Genomic DNA, 22471 nt, shown 5'->3' on the forward strand with positions numbered 1-22471 from the left:
ATTTCTTCTTACATTTTTTTAACTTGTTTCCTCTTAGTCTCAATTATCAAATTATTAAAGAACATCACAATATGCCATTTTGCGCAATATATTACCCTCACAATTTTAATAAATTAACTATATATACAATTTTTTTTGAAAAAAAACTAAATTCCCATCTTATTATTTAAAGAACAAAGCAACGAAAGTATTTACTTAAAATTTTATTTTGTTCTTATATATAGTTATTTTCACATATAAATGTATATACCTTTGGAAGTTATACATGTAAAAGATCCTAGTCTTAAGGGGAAATACTAACCATAAATGTTGTGAAAAAATATGTAGCTGTTTATTATCCTGTATTATACATACATACATACATGCATACATACAATTTTTTGCATATTACAAGAGCGTAGCCAATTAATATGTAAGAAAACCTTATGGCGATTAAATTAGAGACATACATATTTATACTTATATATGTGCACTATATCACATTCTATTTTAAAAGAAATTCATTAAGATTATATAAAAAAACAATTTTCGACTTAAAAACATAATATTAAAAAGCATATCGAGAAAAAAGATGGAAACTGGAGAAGATATGGAATTTTTAAAAAACAATATGTCAATTTTTGAAATGTCAAATGAAAAAGATTTAAAAGTTAATATAATAAATCATGATAAAAATTTTATGGAATACTATACAAATAAATTAAAAAATATTACAATACACAATGTTAAATATTTTGATATAGATATAACTGACGATGTTAAAGAAATAAATGATCCATTTTCTGTTCCTATAGAATTAAATGATGGAACAGAAGATGAATATTTCCAATACAAAGTAAATAAAATATTATATCCAAATTCTGATTATTATTATGCTAAAAAAATTTTATCTCAAGATATGAACATAACAATTAATATTGATGATGCAAACACTGATACCAATTGAATTTACTTTTTTTTTTTTTATTTCTCTAAAAAGAAACAAATTAGTGTCGAAAATTCAAAGAACTCATATATATGCACATTTGGGGCCAGGTTTATATGTTTATCATAATTGGATAGCTTTCAATATTATTTATGCTCCCATTTTATTAATATGTGCATACAAATATATAACATTTTTACATTGAAACGGCCATATTTTTTATGTTATTAATAATTTAACATGGCGTCTTAACATATACATTCATATGTATGTGTTTTGTAAAAAGAAAGCACAATAGGCAATTACACAATATGTAATACATAATAGGCAATATATAATATACAATGATTGATATGAGAAGAAATGATTGTTTTATTTTTTTTAAAATGAAAATTTGAATTTTTATTTAAATTATTTATTTTTAAGTTCTATAAATTTTATCATAAGCCCTGTTGAAAAATGGTTACTTTTTAAGCCACACCTGTGGATAGTGCTATTTTCTGTTTTTTTTATTGATATTATTAATTTTTTTATTATATAATTATTTATTTTTAACTATCCTTACAAATATGTATATCCATAAGCTTGTTTCTATATTTTGTAAAATAATAGTTTTCATGAAAAAGAAAGGAAAATATATGGATAATATATATATATATTTTTTATATTAACCTTTGTTTCTTTCTTTAATTTTTTTTTGTATTTTAACAATTTACTTAAAATTTTTTTTATCAAATAAGAACATACTACATATATATTAAACAATTACAACAAACTAAAATGAATTTAAAAAGCCCGATTTTTTAAGCATATTATAAATATGTGTATACATAAATAATACGTTTTTCATTTTTTAGTTTTCTTTATATATTAATAAAAAAAGTAAAGGAAATAATAAATTATAATGCATCAAAAAGGATGATAAAAATTTTCCAAAAAATAAAATTAGTTGGCTAGTAATAATGTGTATATTTATTATTAAAAAAAACGTTTTTTATTAATTCCCTCAGAATTTTAAATCACTCCTTTAGAGTAAATATTGATTAATTTAAAAAATTTTAGTAAAATATATACTTTTTAAATATGCAAAATAAATATATATATTATAGTTTATGTACAAACATTATTTATAATAATCAAAACTGGGGGAGGGAGGTTAAACATATTCTTTAATTGTTGTGTGTGCATATATGTACATATGTATTATTTATATAAAAATTACGATTTAATAAAAAACCCTATTATTATTAAATATATTGGAGAAGGTCAAAATCATAACGTTTAATACCTTAGTATATAATTGATTACCACTGTTCGATTAGTTTCTATCCCTGCTATATAAGGGACAATAGCGACACGATATTAAAAATTGAAGAAAAACAAAATTGAAAAGATTAATGAAAAATAATAACTTTATAAAATATTTTTTTTCAAAGGTAAAATTAGGAAGTAATTAAAAATGCATAATTTTTTGAAGAATGAAAAATAGAGAAAGAGTAAATAAAAATTTAGGGAATAATAATATCAACTCATCTAATAATAATGAAAATGAAAAAAAAAAAAACTATAAGTTTTAGACAAATAAATTACATAGCTAGTTCCAAATTATGTAGGCTTATATATATTATATATATATTCCTATATTTTGTTAAAGGTTCAGTATGCTTTAAGTTTTCAAAAGAGCATAATAAATTTAATTATAATAATTTTTTGTATTATGATAATAGATTAAATGATAATTATAATGGTAGGAAAAATGCATTAAATTATAAAAGTAAGCCATACAACTTTAAAAAGGACCCACTTTTATACAATAAAAAGTTTAAATTAAAAAGTGAAAAGGTTGATAAAATAATAGAAAGTTTAAAAGAGCTAACTTTATTAGAAGCTAGTGAACTTGTAAAAAAAATCGAAGTAACTTTTTCTGTAGACTTAAAACAAAATATTGGAGATAACAAAGATGGTCAAGGAAATAAACAAAATGAATCTGACAAAGATGCAAATTCAGAAAATGAGGAAGAAGATGAAAATAAAGTATATGATTTGATTTTAGAAAATGTTGAGCCAAATAAAAAAATCCCAATAATTAAAATAGTTAAAGAAATCAAAAAAGAATTAAACTTAAAGCAAGCAAAAGATTTAGTTGATAATTTACCGCACACACTTTTTGAAAAGATCAATAAAGAAACAGCAGAAAATTGGAAAAAAAAATTGACTGAAGCTGGAGGTATTGTTAAATTGAAATAACGTCATTAATAATTATATAATATGTTCAATACAGGTTTAGTATAAATTAATATATTTTATATCTATATTGCTTCCAGTGTATATTATTCCTTTTTTTTTGGTCTTATTATTTATAAAATAATATTTCTATTTAATTTTTTTTCGAGTAAAATATAAAAAATACTTTTAATTTGTACAAAAGCATTTGTTTAAAAAAAAATATTTTTATTTTAAAATGATATATGATATTTGTTTTTTCATTTTACATCCCTTAAATAAATTTTTAAATGTGTAGCATATTTTTATGTCTACAAATATGTAATATATTTTTTTTTTTACAAACTTATTAACATTATTTTCATCCAAAAAATATTATATACTTTTTTTATTAATTTAAAAAAAGAGTAAATTTTCAAAAAGTATATTTTTCAATATGCTTAACATATTCTTTGATTTTAATATAATTTTTTTAAGGTGCGATATTTTTATTTAGCTCATTAAAAGAAAGGATACAAATTTAAGTTAATATGATGATATAATTTAAATATTTAATAAGGATAATGAATTTAAGTTATTTAAAATGACGAAAATACAAAAATATAAAATTTGTTAAAAAACAAAAAACATAAATTAAATTATGGTTTATGGGCTTATTAAAAAGCATGCCGGTAAAAAATTTACAAAAAGGGCATATTAATGGATTGTAAAATTATTAAAAATATATATATACATAATATTGCACACACATATGATAATTAATTGTGATTATATTAAAATAAAATTAATTCATAAATAAATTCTTATAATGTATGTAATTCTCTAATAGGCATAATATTATTTTTTGTAAAAATTGGGCATAAAAAATAATATACTTATTGTCATTTGTTTTGTTTTATTTAATGTGCATTTTTTTCTTTAACATATACTATTATTTATATTATGGTAATGTTAATTATTTTAGATTGTCATTATATTTCTTTTTCGTTTTTAATGTCAATTTAACTGAGGTACATTTGCTGCTTGTTGGGCTTGAAAAAACTGAGCTTGCATTTCAAAGAGTTGGCATTCTTTTTCATATTGAAAAGCAATTGGTGTAATTAAAACGACAACTGAAACACCTGCTACCCAAACAACCCAAGATGTTGTTTTCAATCCTTTTTTCACAAAATTCTGAATTCTATTTTTTGCCATTCTTAACTTATTTTTAATTCTTAATCCATCATTTCTTTTAAAATTTAATGCCGGTTTTCTTGGCAAAGCCAAACTCGACTCTTCATTATTAGCTACTATTCTAGATATTACACCTCCCATTTTAAAGAATAAAACATATAAATATAAATTATAAGAATCTCTTATAGGTATGTGTTGTTGATATGTGTAATGGTATTCGATACAATTTGACTGATTTTTATACATACATTAAAATTTTATATGATAAATTATTTATTGGAAGGATATGTATACATTAAACAAGTAAATTAGCATGTATGTATATGACAACTCATATATTGAGAAATATTGTTTTAATTTAATATTAATTTTGTAAAAAAATGCATAAATGTATTCACTGTTTGATAGGGGAATATTTTATTACCTGTATATGAAAATTTTTATAAATAAATATAACAAAGTATTTTATTACAAAATCGTTCCCAGACGATATATGTAAACTTAAAAATCATTAATGTTTAATGGGGTAACTATCTGTATATATATATATATATATAATATAAAGAAGGGAAAATGTTATGAAATAATCTTATACTAATTCCTCATGCCTCAAGTTCTGGTAATTGTTTTTAATTTATATGAGTACATTTCTCTTAAAATATATAAATAACAATGCATAATATTATAAATATTTTTAAAATTATATATTACATTACACAACAATTACCACAATGAAACTTATAGTTCCCTATATAAATTCGTAAAAAGTATAGATATATATGTTATAATAATTTAAAATAAAGTAAAAAAATATTAAAATGGCTTATTTTTGATTTTTTTGTTTTATTTTAATTTTGTTCTTCATTTTCCTTTTTAAACATTTTTTTTCTCTTTAATCGTATATGATAAAATGCATATACGTGGTAATATTTCATTTTTTTATTGTATAAATTTATACACAATAGATAAAGTACAAAAAATACAGCTAAACTGGATAAAATTAATAAATTATAAAAAAAAAGATAAAACGATATTAATATTTTTTATTTTATGAAAAATTGCTTTCAAACATATGGGAAAAAACGTAAATAAAACATTTGCTTTTTTTAGCTTTCTAATATTAAATTTTTTTCAATTTTTTTATTCTCGCCTTTGTTCTGAAAAAACAAAGACAGAATATAAAAAATAGTAAGCAATTTATCATCTCTGATATATATACCCTTTTTTAAATGATGTAACTCTAATTTTTAAAAGAATTATATATCATTTTAGAGCATTAACATACATATATGTTGAAATGTTTCAACAAAAATATATTTAATTTCTTCATGGGTATATGATAAAATATATCCGGAGTTTGTAAACAAATAATGGTGCCCAATAAAATTATTAAAAATTGTTTTTTTTTAAGCTGCGCATAATAGTTTATAATAAACATTGGACAACTCTTTTAATATTTTTTTAACATTTTTTTAATACTTTTTTAATATTTGTTAATATTTTTTATGCTGTTCTTGTTTTGAATTAAAAACACGAAAAAATAATAAGGCATACAAACTCATTTAATATGCATTTACATTGGTGTGGGTATATACACAAAAAATAGTGCGAAGAAATTAATTTAGTTTTTTTTCATATACATTAACCTTTTCTATATTACACAACAAAAAAACAGACAAATAAGGGTATAGAAAGTAAGAAATAATAATGATGGAATACAAAAAATATACATATATATGTAATAACGAATTATATTCATAACATTTGAATAACGTATATTCTTCAGCAAGCTAAGTTGGGTAGTTTTGTTTTTAATTTGTAAAAATATTATGACTTGCTCATAATTATTACTGCAATTGAATATTTTCGTTTATAATTTTAAATGACTCAATTTTGGTTAAATTATGAAGTGAATTTAAATGATTTAAATATAAATTTCTGTACATATTTTTTTTACAAATTATACAAGAAATAGATTTTGATCCACAATATTTTTCATGTTCTGAGTTTTTTATATATTTTAAAAAATAATTAAAATTGTTATGTAATAAGTTTACATAGTAACCAATTGATTTTGTTTCGAAATTTGAATTTATGTGTGCACTGGTATTTGGACAAATACTGTTAACTTGTTTATTATCTAATTGATCAAAAAATTTAGCAATAATATAATCTTCATCATAAATATTTGTAAAATGTGCAGTAAATATGTTGCAAAATGGACAAAAAATTATTTTTTTTGGACAAAATAATTTTTGGTGAAAAATAAATTGTTTTCTATAAAAATATTTTTCACATAAGCATTTTATTTTTACATGCCATATGATATTATGTTTATTTTTATCATTTATATGCATTCCTTCATTGCATATATCACAGTGTATATGATTTATAAGTTCATTTTTTTTAAATGGTTGTTTACAAATATTACAAATGGAGAAATTTTTTATACAATGCATTTTATGCATATTTATATTATATTCTAGAACATCTTTAAGGCAGTTATCACATTTTATATAATTTTGATTATTTATGGTATTTTCATTGTCGTTTTTTTTTATAGTTTGATTTTCTATATCTTTATTTTTGGTAGAATTCAAAGTATTTTCTATTATATTAGACGATAAGTTATATTCCAACGGACTGTTGCTATTTGATGATATACCAAGAAATATTATATGTGGAAAAAATTGATCATATACATATTCCAAAATTTCGGAATAATTTTGAGGAAAATTATTTGCCTCATAACTTAAAAGATTATTATTTTTATTGTCATTGGTATTAGAAAATTGAATATTTTCATTTTTTTCTTCATTTTGAAAATAAATAAAATGATATTTTAAGCATTTTTGAATAAGATCTTTATCTATTTTAATCTGATCAGTACAATCATCAAAATGTATATGATGTACTATTTCAGACACATCATCATAAGGTGGAAAAGAAATAAAAATATTAAATTTATTTATATTTTCTGATTTTAAAGATATATTTATAGATATGTTACCTTTTTTTAATAATTCTAATATATTATAATTAATTATAAATTTGTATTTTTTAAATTCTCCATTAATAGTATTATTAATATTTACTTGGGTATTACTTATTATTTCATATGGGTTATTATTATTATTATCAATTTTATTATTATTTGAAAAAAAAACTATTTGATTTCCACTAATATTTGTCCGTTCACATATATCAACAGTTATATCTGTATTTATTAAAGATACTGCATTATCTGGTTCTAATTCACTAATATAAAATTTTAAATTATTAATATGTACATAGTCACCTAAAGTTAGTGTACTATAATTTAAACTTAATTTATTTTCTAATAAATTTTTCATAAATTTTATATCATTTATATTTTCATTTAATGATTCAAATTTTATAAAATCACATTTTGATAAATTTGCATAACTTACTAAAATCCTTATTACTCCATTTTTTTCAAATATTCCTAAATTTTCTTTTATGTTTTCTGAAACTTCAATTATCCCTTCATTTGAACTAAATTCTAAAACACATGCATGGGTCATGTAATTATTCTGAGCATTTTTTAAACTGAATGTATAAGGAAAACTCACTTCATTACTATATGTTCCTTTTTCAAGAGTTTTCAATATAGAAACAGGCTATAAATGTATAAAAAGAGGAAATGCGTGTATTTTAATATAAAAGTGTAAATAAGAATCTCCAAAATTGTTTAATCTACTTTTTGTACGTTTAAGCGTGAATTTAATTACTTTAAATTTTGATATAATTAAATGACTATTTAAACATTATTAAATTTTCAAAAAAAAAACATAATTGAATTTGCATTGACTTTTGTTACAAGAAAATGATAAATAAAAATCAATTTCCCATAACGGTTATTAATGGAAATAAAAGTATGTTCCTTTTTGTGAATTTAAAATAAAATCACTTTTTTTATGAGCATTGTTTTAGCTTTTAATGTTTATTGTACAAAAAAAGTGAAATCAATAAATAAATGCTCACAATACGTGTATAAAGTAGGACATATAGAAATGTGTAAACATTTTTCTTAATATTTAATCTAAAGTTTTATAAAACTTACCAATATAATTTTATCTGAATGATCATTTAATTTTCCTGAATTTTTTCTTAGGCACAATGTTAAAAATTTTTGGCAAATTTTATTATTAGAGTTATGAATATATTCTAATTCTAAATCGTCCTTTAACTTGTTTAAGATTAATTGTTTTTTGTTCTGATTTATTTTTGGAATTTTATTGCCATCTTTTATTATGTTATTTTTATTAAATATACGATTCGAATTAAATTTATTTAAAGCCCGTGCGAAATCATCATCCATTATATTCAAAAATATAAATATGATCAATTATTCATATTTTTAAAAAACCAATGAATATAATATACACCAATATTCATGACTATAAAATAATTGAAATTATAATTATATATATATAGTATTCTAAATGTATACAATATTATTGGGGAAATTATATCATTTTATACTTGTTGACAATATATTTTTTTCCAAATAAATGATTATTCAAATATAGAATTAATTAAAAGTATATTAAACTATGTGGAGGGCGTATTATACAATTGATTAATACACTGAAAATTTATAACAAAAGTATATATTTTTTTTAATTTTATCATTTATATATATGGGAAAAAATCGGGGAAATTTTCATATCCAAATGTTCATCCATTTACTAGGTTAATAAAATTATTTATCATTTTATAAAAATATTTTACCATTTATATAAAAATATTTATCATTGTAATTTTTTCCCTTTCTTAATTCCAATTTTTTTTTTTACAATTATATTTTATTTTAATACTAATGAAAACCTGTGAATATTTTTTACTTTTTTGTGGCATTTTTTAATGTTTAATATTTTTATAGAAACGTCTTTTATTTTATATATTTTTATTTTTTTAATTGTCTCTCCAGAAGGGTTTATAAATTATAAATTCTTATAAAACATAAATTTTTAATAAAGATAAATTTATGCCATTATTCCATGTTTTATTATTATATATTTTTTTAATTTTAAACAAAATTGGTATGCATATATATTATTTTTAAAACTGAATAAATTTCGAATAAAATATTTTTACCTTATATTTAATATCAACTTTAAGCTTTATTATATAATGTGTTTTTATTATCAATTAAAATATAAGTTTATTTATCTTATTCTACGTCATTTCCCCTCTTAATTTACCCAAATAAAAAATACACATTACATTGAAATATGAGAGTTATGAAAAAAATAAAAGTGTGTGTAATTAATGCCATTATAGTTATTATCCTTATTTTTATTTTTTTAACAACATTTATTATTTCCACTTCTCTAAAGTGAAAGAAAATTTAACATTTAATTGTATAAATATGTTTAAGTTCCCCTTTTGGGGTGTAATGGAATATGTCAGATAATATATATATATATATGGATAGGATAATCATGAAAATATGATTAATAACGTGTAATTAATATTTTTGACAAATAATAATAGCAATCAAATTAAAAAAATTATAATTTATATATAACTAATTGTATACATTATTTCGACATATAGCTATATCTATGCTATATTTTTTCTCTTTTTTCATCATTCTTTAAAAAGAAAGACTTTTAAAATTTTTTGAAATATATTAACGTATATTAAAAAAACGATAAATAAAAAAATTCTTTTAAGGTGTTAATCCCTCAATATGGAATATAGCTGAAATTGGAAAAATATTGCTTATCATTATTTTTATTTATTATTTTATTTTTTATGATTTTTTTTTTTGATGTAAATTATAAGCATATTTACTTAAGTAGGAAAATGAAGGTGTGGATGTTAATACAATTATGCAAAAAAAATTCGAAACGTAGATAAATAATTGTATATTGTTGTTTCGTTAATATTTGAGTTAATAATAAATTGTTTGTTGGTATTTTCGGCTTTATCTGCTATAAAATTTGGCATAATTATATGAATTAAAATAATATATACAATTTTTTTGAAATAATTTATATAAATTTTGCTGCTTAAATTTTGTTCATTTTGTAGTTATTTTTTCGCTCTATAAATACGTGTATTCACATTTTTTAAAATATAGTTGCTCTAAACAAACCGAATTTAAATTATTAATAAATGAAGAACAAATTGTATATATTTAATTATTACGACTTTTTTTATAATGGTATAAATTTAAAAATTGGAAAAAATATTTTTTTTGTTTTAAAAATCATACATGGGTTTGCCTCTGGCATTTTATGGATATTATTTAAGCACAGAGCCATCTATGACATCTGCCTATATAATGTATAAAAGTTATTATTTTATATTTGTATATTTTGTGCATTTTATTTTATAATTTGTTGGTATATTCCCCCCCAAATGATTTAAACAAATTTCATATTCACGAGTGATATAAGATGAAAAAAACATTTACATATATTTATAGATAAATGGAATTTAAATAAATTGAATATAACTTATATAAATATATTTGGGAATATTATAATATAGAGAATAATAAATTAACAAATCAGAAAAGGTATGATAAAAAAAAGAGAAGATGAACTTGTACTGCCTCACAATGAGGTAGGCAATATTAATATCTATTCAATTCAGAAAAAAGCTAAAATTAATTTTACTTTAATATATGGATCTGAAAGTATTACTAGTTATAAAGAAGGAAAAGAATTTTTAAATGAATTAATAGTTTTTTTTAATGATATATTAAATCATTTTAATATTATAAGTACAATAACTAAAGGAGATGAAAAAAATGATACAATTTTTGAAAAATCTATAAATAATGAAATAAATAATATAGAAGCTTATATGTTTGAATATTTTCGATCCAAATTATTAAAAACGAAGAAGAAAAATAAAGACGGAAATTCTGAAAAAAAATGCAAAAATGAAAAAGCAGATAATGAATCACCAAAATGTAACAACGAAGTAAAAGATATTTTTGACAATTTAAAAAAGTATGAAAAAAATATAATTAAATGTGGTAATACACATTTTAATAATTATTTAAATTGCTCTATAGAAAATAATATTAGTGAAATTAATTTTGACTTTGTTAATGGAAACGAATTTGATAATTATACATTTTTTGAAAATAGTGAAAATAATGATTTAAATATTTTGTTTATGTTTATTAGTACATATAATTTTGGAGCATTTCCAGCAAATTGTTATAAATTAGAAGATGCTCTAACTGATTTAGTTAATGATTTTAGAATTGAAAAAAATTATTTAAAAAATATTTTTTATAGTTGTGTTGGTTTTGGAAATAAAGAATATGGAAATGCATATTTCTGTACCCCTATTAAAAAATGTGATAAATTTTTATCATCATTAGGAGCAAATAAATTAGAAAAGACTTTAAAGTTATGTTCAACTATGGATAATGAAAAAGAAATTATACAATGGAAATCTAACTTGTTAACAAAAATATGTTTATCTCTTTTTTTATACAATTTTAATTACACTAAATTTAGTAATAACTTTTTTCATTACTCAAATAGGAAAAACTATAATACTTTGAAATATTATTGTACATATTTTTGTAAGAAAAAAGAGGATGTAAAAAGTATGGCCATTAATAATGATAGGGAAAATAAACAAACAACCAAATCATCAGGCAATAATAATATTAATAAATGTGAATGTATAAGCAATGATATGTCCTTGAAATATTTGGACACACCAAAAGAGCCAAATAATGATCAGAACAAATTAATTAATAACATCAATGGTCATATTTCATTTTTCACATCTAACACAGATGTAAATAGTACTGAGAAGTGTGGATGCACTTCTAATAATTGCTCGAATGGAAATGATAAATATATTAACAAAAAAAAAATCATAAATAATAATTTTGAAACACCAATTATAAACGAATGCTGTAAAAAAGAATATGATAAAAATATCGAAAATGACGAATTAATTAATAGCGATTTTAACAGTGAATCTATGAGTGAAAATATTGACGAAATAAATTGTAATAGTTCAGAAGAATTAGAAGATTTATTATCAAACAAAATAAAAGATATGTTAACAGATAACCAAAGAACAAAATTAACAAAAGAAGGGTATAAAATAATTGGGTCGCATAGTGCAGTAAAATTATGTAGATGGACAAAATCACAATTAAGAGGTAGAGGAGGTTGTTATAAACATACATTTTATGGAATAAATTCATATCAATGTATGGAAGCTACTCCTAGTTTGGCTTGTGCAAATAAATGTGTTTTTTGTTGGAGGCATCATAAAAATCCAATTGGGACAAAATGGAGATGGAACAAAGATGAAGCAAATTTTATAGTTGATGAAGCAGTTAAAAAACATAAAAATATGATAAAAGAATTAAAAGGAGTTCAATGCGTAATTAATGAAAGATTTGAAAATGCTAAGAATATTAGGCATTGTGCATTATCACTTGTAGGTGAACCTATTATGTATCCAGATATTAATAAATTAATAGATGAATTACATAAAAAAAATATTTCTACATTTTTAGTAACAAATGCGCAATTTCCAAATGAATTAAAAAAATTAAAAAAAGTTACACAACTTTATATTTCTATTGATGCACCAAATAAAGAAGCTTTAAAAAATATAGATAGACCATTATTTAAAGATTATTGGGATAGATATCTTAAATGCATTAAAATTTTAAAGGGAAAAAAAGAAAGAACTGTATTTCGATTTACATTAGTAAAAGAATATAACATGATGTCTGATGAAATTTCAAGTTATGCTAAATTAATTGAATATGGATACCCCGATTTTATCGAAATAAAAGCTGTTACATATTGTGGATCATCTGAAGGATATCAATTAACTATGAAAAATATACCTTGGCACGAAGAAGTTTACCAATTTGCATTTCATTTAATAAATTCGAAGCGTTATATTTCTGATATTTACGAAATTTCATGTGAGCATAAGCATTCATGTAGTATTTTAATAGCTAAAAAAATTTTCAAAATTAATAATAAATGGCATACTTGGATAAATTACGAAAAGTTTCAATCACTTGTTAAACAAAATGCAAATTTTACTGCTATAGATTATTGTGAGGAAACACCAGAATGGGCTGTAATTGGAGCACCAGAATGTGGATTTAATCCAAGCGATCAAAGAGTATATACAAAAGGGAAAAACAAGAATAAAAAAAATATTAATACTATGGAAGTTAAAACATAGAGATTTATTTAGCTAGCTAAATTTGGCTATTTTTTTTTTCAAAAATAGTTATCTCCGTTTCCCTTTAAACAATAAAAATTATAATTTCCGCATTAAAGCCAGAAATTCATTATGCATATAAATTTAGTAAAATTTTGATTAAAGTTTGAGGATATAATAATAAATTATATGTGTTTGTATACGCCTTTGTCAAAAGTGTGTAAAATAAACACTGGCAAATATTAATAAAATATTGAAATTTATTACATAATATGCGCCACCACATTTAGCTATCTCTAAGTGTGTATCAATACATTGTTTCGTTACATTTTTAAAATTATTAAACCTTTAAAAACGTGTAATTTAACAATATTGTCATGATTTCATATTTATTGATATTATTAAAATTATTTGTATTTTTTTTTTTTTGGGTTTATATAAAAAATTGTTTTTTTCCTTACTGTTCATAATTATTAATGGAAAAGCAACTAGCTAAATGCTAATCAAATTTGAAAAAAAAAAAATAATAAAATAACATAGAAATATTGAAATAGTGTATATCGTATTATTTTTACTATTAAAACGATATTTCATTATATACTAAAACTCAGGATTAATATAAATCTCAAGAAATGATTAATTACTGTGATCAAGTTGTTTTGTTAAATTAAATGATATTATAAAAATGACAAACAAGAGAATTAATATTGATTTGCATTTAATTTTTAAATATTCCTGTTTTTATACCATATAGTTTAAATATAAAATCTCTAAATGAGCAAGCAGAATAACATTTTAATGTTTGTATATTTTATACAACATTTTCAAAATAAATATTATATAATATGTATAATCATCATAAGTATATGTATATATTGTTTTTTTATAAAACATAGTAATCATTTTCAAATAAGTACTTAACTATGAAAAGGGATTTTGAAATATAATAAAAAAAGAAAAATCATTACAACGAAACATAAAAAGCCAAAGACCTATTTTCCTATAATTATAAGATATTTCTCACAAAAATTTTACTGTAATGTATATTATATTATTCCACTTAAGATACTTGCTTTACCAATAAAACAACAAGTAAATATTTTAAAGTATATATAATAATAAAGTCAAATTGATGGGTTAAGTAGTAATATGGGGGGGGGGGAGGGATAAATATGTGTGATAAACTAGATTTTATACTTATTTAATAAGGAGATTATGTTTTAGGTTTTATAACTTGCTTATTTTTCATATAGAGATGATAATAAATATAGAATAACAATAAACATAGAAAAATGCGTACACTTTTTATTAATTATAATTTACAAGAAAAAAGCATTTTTAGTTTTTAATTTTATAAATTATAAAATACTAAAGAATAAGCAAATGAATAATACTAGTAAGTTTTTATTTCCATATTCTATGTTTTTATAATAACTGTATTATATTCCTAGGGAAATAAATATGAGGGTAGTATATGAGAGAGAGTAACTGTGATTAGGAGGGAAAGAAAAGGAATAAAGTAGTACATAAAAAAAGCACAAAAAAAGGCTATATTATCAATATATTACTTTATGCATGATTAAATGTAGAACATTTTACTATGGTTTATATAAATATAATAAAAAAAACATAATTAATAATAGTTATTTTTTAATATAATAATAAAAATGTAGATGGGAAAATTTTAGGAAATGTAAAGATGCTAAAAAAAATATATAATTGATGGTAATTTTACGTATTATCTATTTGCATTTTATTTTTGTTTTTGTTCCATGCATTATTTTGTTTTCTTGCATTAATTTCTATATGATTAATAAAATGCAATTTAAATATTTTTTATGTATCTTTATACATGTATAATTCATATTAAATGTAAAAACATTTTGCTTAAATGCAGAATGAAATATTAATTTATATGTTACTATACCCCTTTAAAAGTAGTTGAGGAAACAAAATATATATTGAAATTTAAAAAAAAAAAAAAACGTTATTTTTTTTTCGAAGTTACTAGGTGCTTCGACAAAAAAAATAAGAAAAATTGCCTTAGAGAAAATTGTCTGTGTTAATTAATATAAATATATTTTTCCATGTGGCAAATATATCCAATATTATAAGCGTATTAAAATTTAAGGATTAAAATATTACCGCGAAACAAATTAAAAACGGAATATAGCATTATATTATATGAAATAATAATACATAAATAAATGTATATATACATACAAAAAATACGTGGACAAAAAGAAAATAAGAAAATTAATAAAAAAAAAAAATTGTTAAAACTATAAATATCATATATATAAAGTAAACATGTTTCACTTTTATTTCAATTTATATTATTATATATATATTAAATGCATATTAATTTTTTTTATAAAAATAGTTTCATCATCATTACATATAATTATTATCTCTATAAATTTTATTTCATTGTGTCCTTATAGATTATTATATTTTATATAATAGTTACAAAAAGTCCATAGAATATTTAAAAAAAAAAAAAAAAAAAAAATAAAGAAAAAGAAAGCTTAAAACTTGATTTTCCAACACAATTTTTTTTATGTTATGTTATAGTTTACCATTATTTTTGTTTCATACATTTAAATTATAATTCCATATGCGTACTTTCCCTGTTTTTTTTTGATTTATTTTACTTTCCTATACAAATTCACATTTTAATATATAACAATTTTTACATAATATATATTGTTTTAAATATCGCTAAAGGCTTAACATATTTTGCATATTTACTGTCATTATTATTAAATAGCTTATTATATATACATAATCCCCAATAGCATATATACATATACTATTTATAAGCTAATATATTAAATGTACATGAACTAATACAAAGCCAAATCCCCATATATAATGCATGCATTTAATAACTACGACAATATTCATATTTAGTGCTATATTTATAATGTAAAACTACTAATATCATATTCTACACGCATTTAAATATATTATCAGTACAACATATATTTTTTTAATATAATATTTATATTTGGTATAATTAATTTATGCTAATATAGTATCAAATCCCTAAAAAATAAGTTGTATATTATTTATATTAATTTTTTTTATGTTTTGACATGTATACACATACGTAAATAAAAAAAAAATATATATAATTTACTTATGTAAAATGTATACCCTTTAGAGAACACCCTTATTCAGTATTCTCTATAAATGTTAAAAAATCACAGTTTTTTTATATTTTAATTTTTCATTTATTCTTTAAGTATATATATTAATTTTTTTTTTTTTATCAGAAAAATACATATAACGCTATTGAATTTTATTATTATTTTTTTTTTATAAATATACATTTTTAAGTATGGTAGAATATTATATGTATACACACATATATATGCTATGTTTATATCTATATATAATAGTTATATTGTTTACAACATTATTGTCCTAAGTAATATCTCGACAGTTTAGTGTAATATATATTGTTTTATTTATAGACACTCTTTTATATCCTTTTTTCTTTTAGTATCATTTCGTGTTCTTTTGCATATATTTTTATACTTTTTTATTTTTGATCATTATTTGGATTATATCTGCTAACTTTTTCTTGATAATAGTAAATAAATAGATTATATATTTTTTCATAATACCTTAGTTTTTTTTTTTTTTTTTTTAAAAGTTGTCTTTTTTGTTTTATTAATATATATCTTTAAATAAAATTGATCAAATTTTATTTTTATGTGTTTATAGTATTCTTTTTTATTTTTAAAACACCATTTGTGTACAAAAAGTAACATATTTTAACTTATAATAAATTTACTATCTGAATTTAGTTTAGTGCTTATTTAGGCTTAAGTGCATACTTTATATTAATTTATTTTTATTTTTATCTCTTTTTTTTTTCTTTTTCTGTTCTTGTTTATCCTTGTTCTTGTGCTTTTTCCACATATTTTTTTTATGCTTTTATTTATTTTTTAATGTAATAAATAAATATATAATATTGCAAAGTTTTAATGATTAGTAACCATTAGTACATTAATCGTTTAGTTTTTAAGTTAAGCATATTTTATAGCAAATAGTGTATTAGTGCTTATTATTTTAAAAATTGATGCATACACATTAAGGCTAAATATTTTCCCAACTTATATATAAAAGAAAATTCAAAAATTATTTTTATAAAATATATTATTCATTATATTACACATTAAGTGCGTGTAATATGTGTATGAATATAAGTATGCATAATTTATCTTTTATTTTTTCATCTTTTTATTTTATATATTTTTTTTACGTTTTTATTGTAAAGATATAAATAAATTACATATACAAAATCGTTTTTTTTTTTTTTTTTTATCGTAAACAGTTTTATCATTGTATTTATTTTCATTCCTTTATTTTTGTTATTTTTCTATTTCGCTATTTACTATTGTTCATATTTTTTCTGGTTACTTTGAATTTTAATATGAATCAACAATTGTTAAAAGACTAGAAAGAATTAAATATCATACTTTTCTAATTAAAATTTTAATGTGTGTACATAAATGAATACATATATACTTATAAATATTTATACATACATATTTGCATTCATATATATACACATAAGTTTATACATATAAATATAATTTATACGAAATACAATTTTATTGAGAACGCACTGTTAAGAGTATATACATACACCTATTTGTTATATATATATATATATATTTATTTATTTATTTATTGCTTTTTAAACTTTATATGCAAAATCAAATATATCTTTATTTCAAACAAGCCCTAAAGAAATTATTTGGTTATGTTTTATATTTATAAATATTTTTATACACAAAAAAATATAAGAAACATATAAAAGTTATATATTTTATGTCTACTGATAAGGCCAATCAATTATATTGAGAGTATTTATAAATGTATTATTTTGCTCTTCTATGGAATTATATATATATGCTTATATAAGTACGCATATAAATAAAATATACATATATTATATACATATACTAAAACAACTATTTATAATTTATATAATAATTTTCAAAACAAATATAAAAAAAAATAGTAATACACATAAAACTATTTTATTCTTACAAAAAATAAATAATAACACACGTTCCTGTACATAGATAGGTAATATATATAATTTCAAATTAAAAATTTATGTGTAAAAAATGTTGGCTAAGAACGTGAATAATCAATCCCCATTAGTTGTGACTCAAATACCAAGGAAAAAACAATTTTATAAAACTAAGATGTGCCCATGGTTTTTTTCGGGGCGATGTGATAGAGGTATAGATTGTTTGTTTGCGCATTCTCAAGAGGAATTAAATCCAATCCCTGATTTATCATTTACTAGTTTATGCCCATTAGCAAAAAAATCAGGATTATGTAAAAATGAAAAATGTAGTTATGCTCACTCAGTATGTGAATTAAGGCCTACCGGAGATTTATATAAAACTGCGCCTTGTACTAAATTTTTAAGAGGTAAATGTAATGCTGAATCTCATTGTAGGCATGCACATTATATTGAAGAATTAAGACCATTACCTGGAAATATATCACCATCACAAAATGCCATAAATTTGATGTTAGCTGCACCTTTAGCTACTTCTATGCAGAAAATAAGCAAATCTAAAAATAATTTTTATATGGATGAAAATAGAGGAAATATAAATAATAGTGGTGGTGCTGCTGTTGTAAAAAAAAATGATAAGGAATTAAAAAATTATAGTTCAATGCCATGTAGTAATTATTCAATGCAAAATAATTTAAATAACACAAGATTTGGAAAAAAATATATGAAAAATGCAAGCGCCGACAATAGTATGTTATTAGGAACTAACAATATGGATACAAATTCAAGTAATAGTAACAACAATGTACATAATCATGTTACTTCAAATATGGGAAATAATATGAACAATAATAATAATAATAATGAACTAGATATTCATAATAATATTAATGAAAATATTCTTAACAATATAATGAGTACTACTGCTACTGCTACTACTACTAATACTAATAATATGAACAAGTCATATAGAAAAAGTTTTTCCTATTCAAATAAATTATATGCTCTTTTAAAAAGTAAAGATAATAATAAAGATGGAAATAATATGAACTTAAAATTTAAATCATTTTTAATGAATAATCATGATATGAATAATACCAACAATACCAATCTCAGTAATAATAATTCCGGAATATTGAATAATTTCAGTATTAGAAAAATTCATAGTGCACCCAATAAAAATAGTGATGATAATAATGCAGGATATAAATCTATAAATGAAATGGTGGGACAAGATATTAATATGAATTGTTCTATAAATAGTAACCATAGAGGGACAGCAGGAAATTTGATAAAAAAAGGAGGAAGCATGAGCAATAACAATAGTATGGTAAAAGCAGGAAATGGAAATATCGGGGGATCAAATATGACCATTGGAATTAATACAAAAATGAATTCAAATATAAGTAATGTAAGCATGGGTAGTGGGCATAGTAATATAACTAATCAACATTATGGTATTAATCGAGGCCCAAAAAATGATGGACTTCATTATTCTTCATTTTCAACAAAAGAACCATCATCACCTATGAGAATGCCAAGCAATTCATCAAAAGAATATGCTGAAGCTAATGAAACAAATTTAGTAGATACAATTGAGCATATGGAAATAACAGCACAGGATAGTGTATTAAAAGTTATTGAAGATGATAATGAAAAATTTAATACTAGTGATATCAAAAACTTTTTTAAATTATTACAAATGACAAATGTTAATAATTATAATGATGATAATTTTTTATATAATGATGCAGATATGAATGAAGATGTTAATAACAACATGTACGATCAATATAAATCTGCTTCCATTCCAGCAGATATTATGAAACAACAAATGAGTCCAGATTTATCACTCACACCTGAGCAGTATACCCAAAATAATAATATTAAGAAATATGACATAAACGAAAATTTTAAAAACATTTATAAATTAAATAACAGCAATTTGGCTAGTTGCTCCAATTTCTGGAATTTCCCAGAAGATGAATTCCCAGCACCAGCTTCAAAAATTGCACAAGATGTAGAGATATTTGATTATTGAAAAGTTAAAAAATGAAATTGGATAACTAATCCGCGAAACGCGTAAGTATATACAATATTTGCTATTTTATTTAAACACAAAAGTGTTGCATTTGTAAAATTCAAACACTGCCAAATATACATAGCCACGACCTATGATGATAAAAAATATTTACAGTGGTATGTAAAATAAAGAATATGACACACATTATGCATAATAATCATAGCTATCATTATAATGAAGGATTCAAAAAAAATAATTTATTTTTATGTATTAGAAATACCCGCATGCTTTATGTATATGAATGTACTTTTGTGGTTTTTTTTTTTTTTTGATCATATTTTAATCTGTTGCAATTATTCAAATGCAAATTTGAATAATATGTATAATATAATATATATATATAGCTTTTTATTTTAAATGTGTCAATTCATTATGCAAAAATTTATATTATTTTATGCGTTCATAGAATCTGTATATATATATGCCTATGTATTATAGGTTTGTATACATATTTTATATTTATATATATAATACACGCTTTATTTATATGTTGTGTGTGCCACATATTATATATGTGCATATTTTAATTTCTTTTATAATTTATCCTCATTTCATTATGCAATTAATTAAATGTTATGAATATATATAATACCCCCTATAAATGTAAAGAGTATTTTTTTTATATATCGTTCCTTATTTGTCAAGTTTTCTGAGTAATGTTTTATTTCATTTTTAAATATTCATTTTTGTTTTAAAATAATTTAATGTATTATATCATACCTTGTTTTATTAATATTACATATATGTTATGCTATAAGCAATTTATTTTATATGAGATGGTTCGAGACTCAAAAAACAATTAACACATTCATGTTATGTTGTGTATGTTAACAAATATATATAACCTTAACTATTAGGAAATAATATTCCTTCTTTCGGAAATGTAATGCGCATTTGGCTTGAAAATTTAATTAAATTAAATTGAGTAGAACAAAGTAAAAGTTAATCAAGCAAATGGCAAATAATAGGATTGTATATTTTTTCCTTGAATAAAAAAGGTGAAAAATGACAAAAATTATTATATCACACATATATCCCCCTTTTATGTTATATTACTATTATTTTTCCTGCCTTTTAAAGTACAAATGCCATGGAAATGCAAAATTAATTTTTTAATTTCAAGTTTTATAAATAAACTTCAACGAATAAAGAGTGGAAATAAACTAAAGAATGCACATGGGTATATATGTGCTAAGGTTGCACATGTATATTTAAAAAATTAGTAAACTGGAAAATCCTGATTTTCTATATTTTATTTTATACAGCTAGCTAAGGTACTAAAAACCAAATAGTGTAATTCGCTATTAAAGTTTTATAAATTAATAATAAATAATTCAAAGTACCAATTTTCCTTATATGTTCATAAATATGTGTATATTTATAGTGCCAAATTAAAAAAAAAAAAAAAAAAAACAATTTGTACATAACTATTTATCAACTGCTCATAAAGTTTTTATTCTTTTAAGTAGTAATTTATATGTGCAATAAGCTAAAAATGTGTAAATAATTAACATATTTTTATTAATTTCCTTTCATTCCCCTTTTATTATACACAGCAATATTAGTTCTACATAAAAAGGATAAGCTAAATATATACATATTTAAAAACAAAAAAAATATGTGCATACAATTAGTTATATATATTGATATGCATTGAAACAAGCATTTTCACCAAATTATATAAATGTGATATTACAATTGAATTTGTGTTTTTTATTTTTTATATACTAAAGTAAATATATTTACAATTTAAGCATTTGATTATATTCAATTAAAAATAATAATATGTGAATATAAATTTATAATATAAAAT

At 20.8% G+C, this 22471-nt stretch overlaps 6 protein-coding genes across 6 annotated transcripts; 4 read left to right on the forward strand and 2 right to left on the reverse strand.

Annotated features, from left to right (window-relative positions):
* Nucleotides 1-571: 571 nt before the first annotated feature.
* PBANKA_1239300 (conserved Plasmodium protein, unknown function) lies at nucleotides 572-946 on the forward strand (the record flags this gene model as incomplete). Its single annotated transcript, XM_034566473.1, has 1 exon — nucleotides 572-946. The coding sequence occupies one exon, from the start codon at nucleotides 572-574 to the stop codon at nucleotides 944-946; it is 375 nt and encodes a 124-aa protein (XP_034423067.1).
* Nucleotides 947-2467: 1521 nt separating this feature from the next.
* Nucleotides 2468-3172, forward strand: PBANKA_1239400 (50S ribosomal protein L12, apicoplast, putative; the record flags this gene model as incomplete). Its single annotated transcript, XM_034566475.1, has 1 exon — nucleotides 2468-3172. The coding sequence occupies one exon, from the start codon at nucleotides 2468-2470 to the stop codon at nucleotides 3170-3172; it is 705 nt and encodes a 234-aa protein (XP_034423068.1).
* Nucleotides 3173-4144: 972 nt separating this feature from the next.
* PBANKA_1239500 (mitochondrial import receptor subunit TOM22, putative) lies at nucleotides 4145-4567 on the reverse strand (the record flags this gene model as incomplete). Its single annotated transcript, XM_034566476.1, has 1 exon — nucleotides 4145-4567. The coding sequence occupies one exon, from the start codon at nucleotides 4565-4567 to the stop codon at nucleotides 4145-4147; it is 423 nt and encodes a 140-aa protein (XP_034423069.1).
* A 1601-nt stretch (nucleotides 4568-6168) lies between these two features.
* PBANKA_1239600 (ubiquitin fusion degradation protein 1, putative) lies at nucleotides 6169-8663 on the reverse strand (the record flags this gene model as incomplete). Its single annotated transcript, XM_034566477.1, has 2 exons — nucleotides 6169-7962; nucleotides 8406-8663. The coding sequence occupies 2 exons, from the start codon at nucleotides 8661-8663 to the stop codon at nucleotides 6169-6171; spliced, it is 2052 nt and encodes a 683-aa protein (XP_034423070.1).
* A 2213-nt stretch (nucleotides 8664-10876) lies between these two features.
* On the forward strand, nucleotides 10877-13546 carry PBANKA_1239700 (S-adenosyl-L-methionine-dependent tRNA 4-demethylwyosine synthase, putative; the record flags this gene model as incomplete). The annotated part of the gene is made up of 1 exon (XM_034566478.1): nucleotides 10877-13546. The coding sequence occupies one exon, from the start codon at nucleotides 10877-10879 to the stop codon at nucleotides 13544-13546; it is 2670 nt and encodes an 889-aa protein (XP_034423071.1).
* Nucleotides 13547-18672: 5126 nt separating this feature from the next.
* PBANKA_1239800 (zinc finger protein, putative) lies at nucleotides 18673-20616 on the forward strand (the record flags this gene model as incomplete). Its single annotated transcript, XM_034566479.1, has 1 exon — nucleotides 18673-20616. The coding sequence occupies one exon, from the start codon at nucleotides 18673-18675 to the stop codon at nucleotides 20614-20616; it is 1944 nt and encodes a 647-aa protein (XP_034423072.1).
* Nucleotides 20617-22471: the final 1855 nt, after the last annotated feature.

Source organism: Plasmodium berghei (assembly GCF_900002375.2).
Source record: "Plasmodium berghei ANKA genome assembly, chromosome: 12".
Lineage (NCBI taxonomy): Eukaryota > Apicomplexa > Aconoidasida > Haemosporida > Plasmodiidae > Plasmodium > Plasmodium berghei.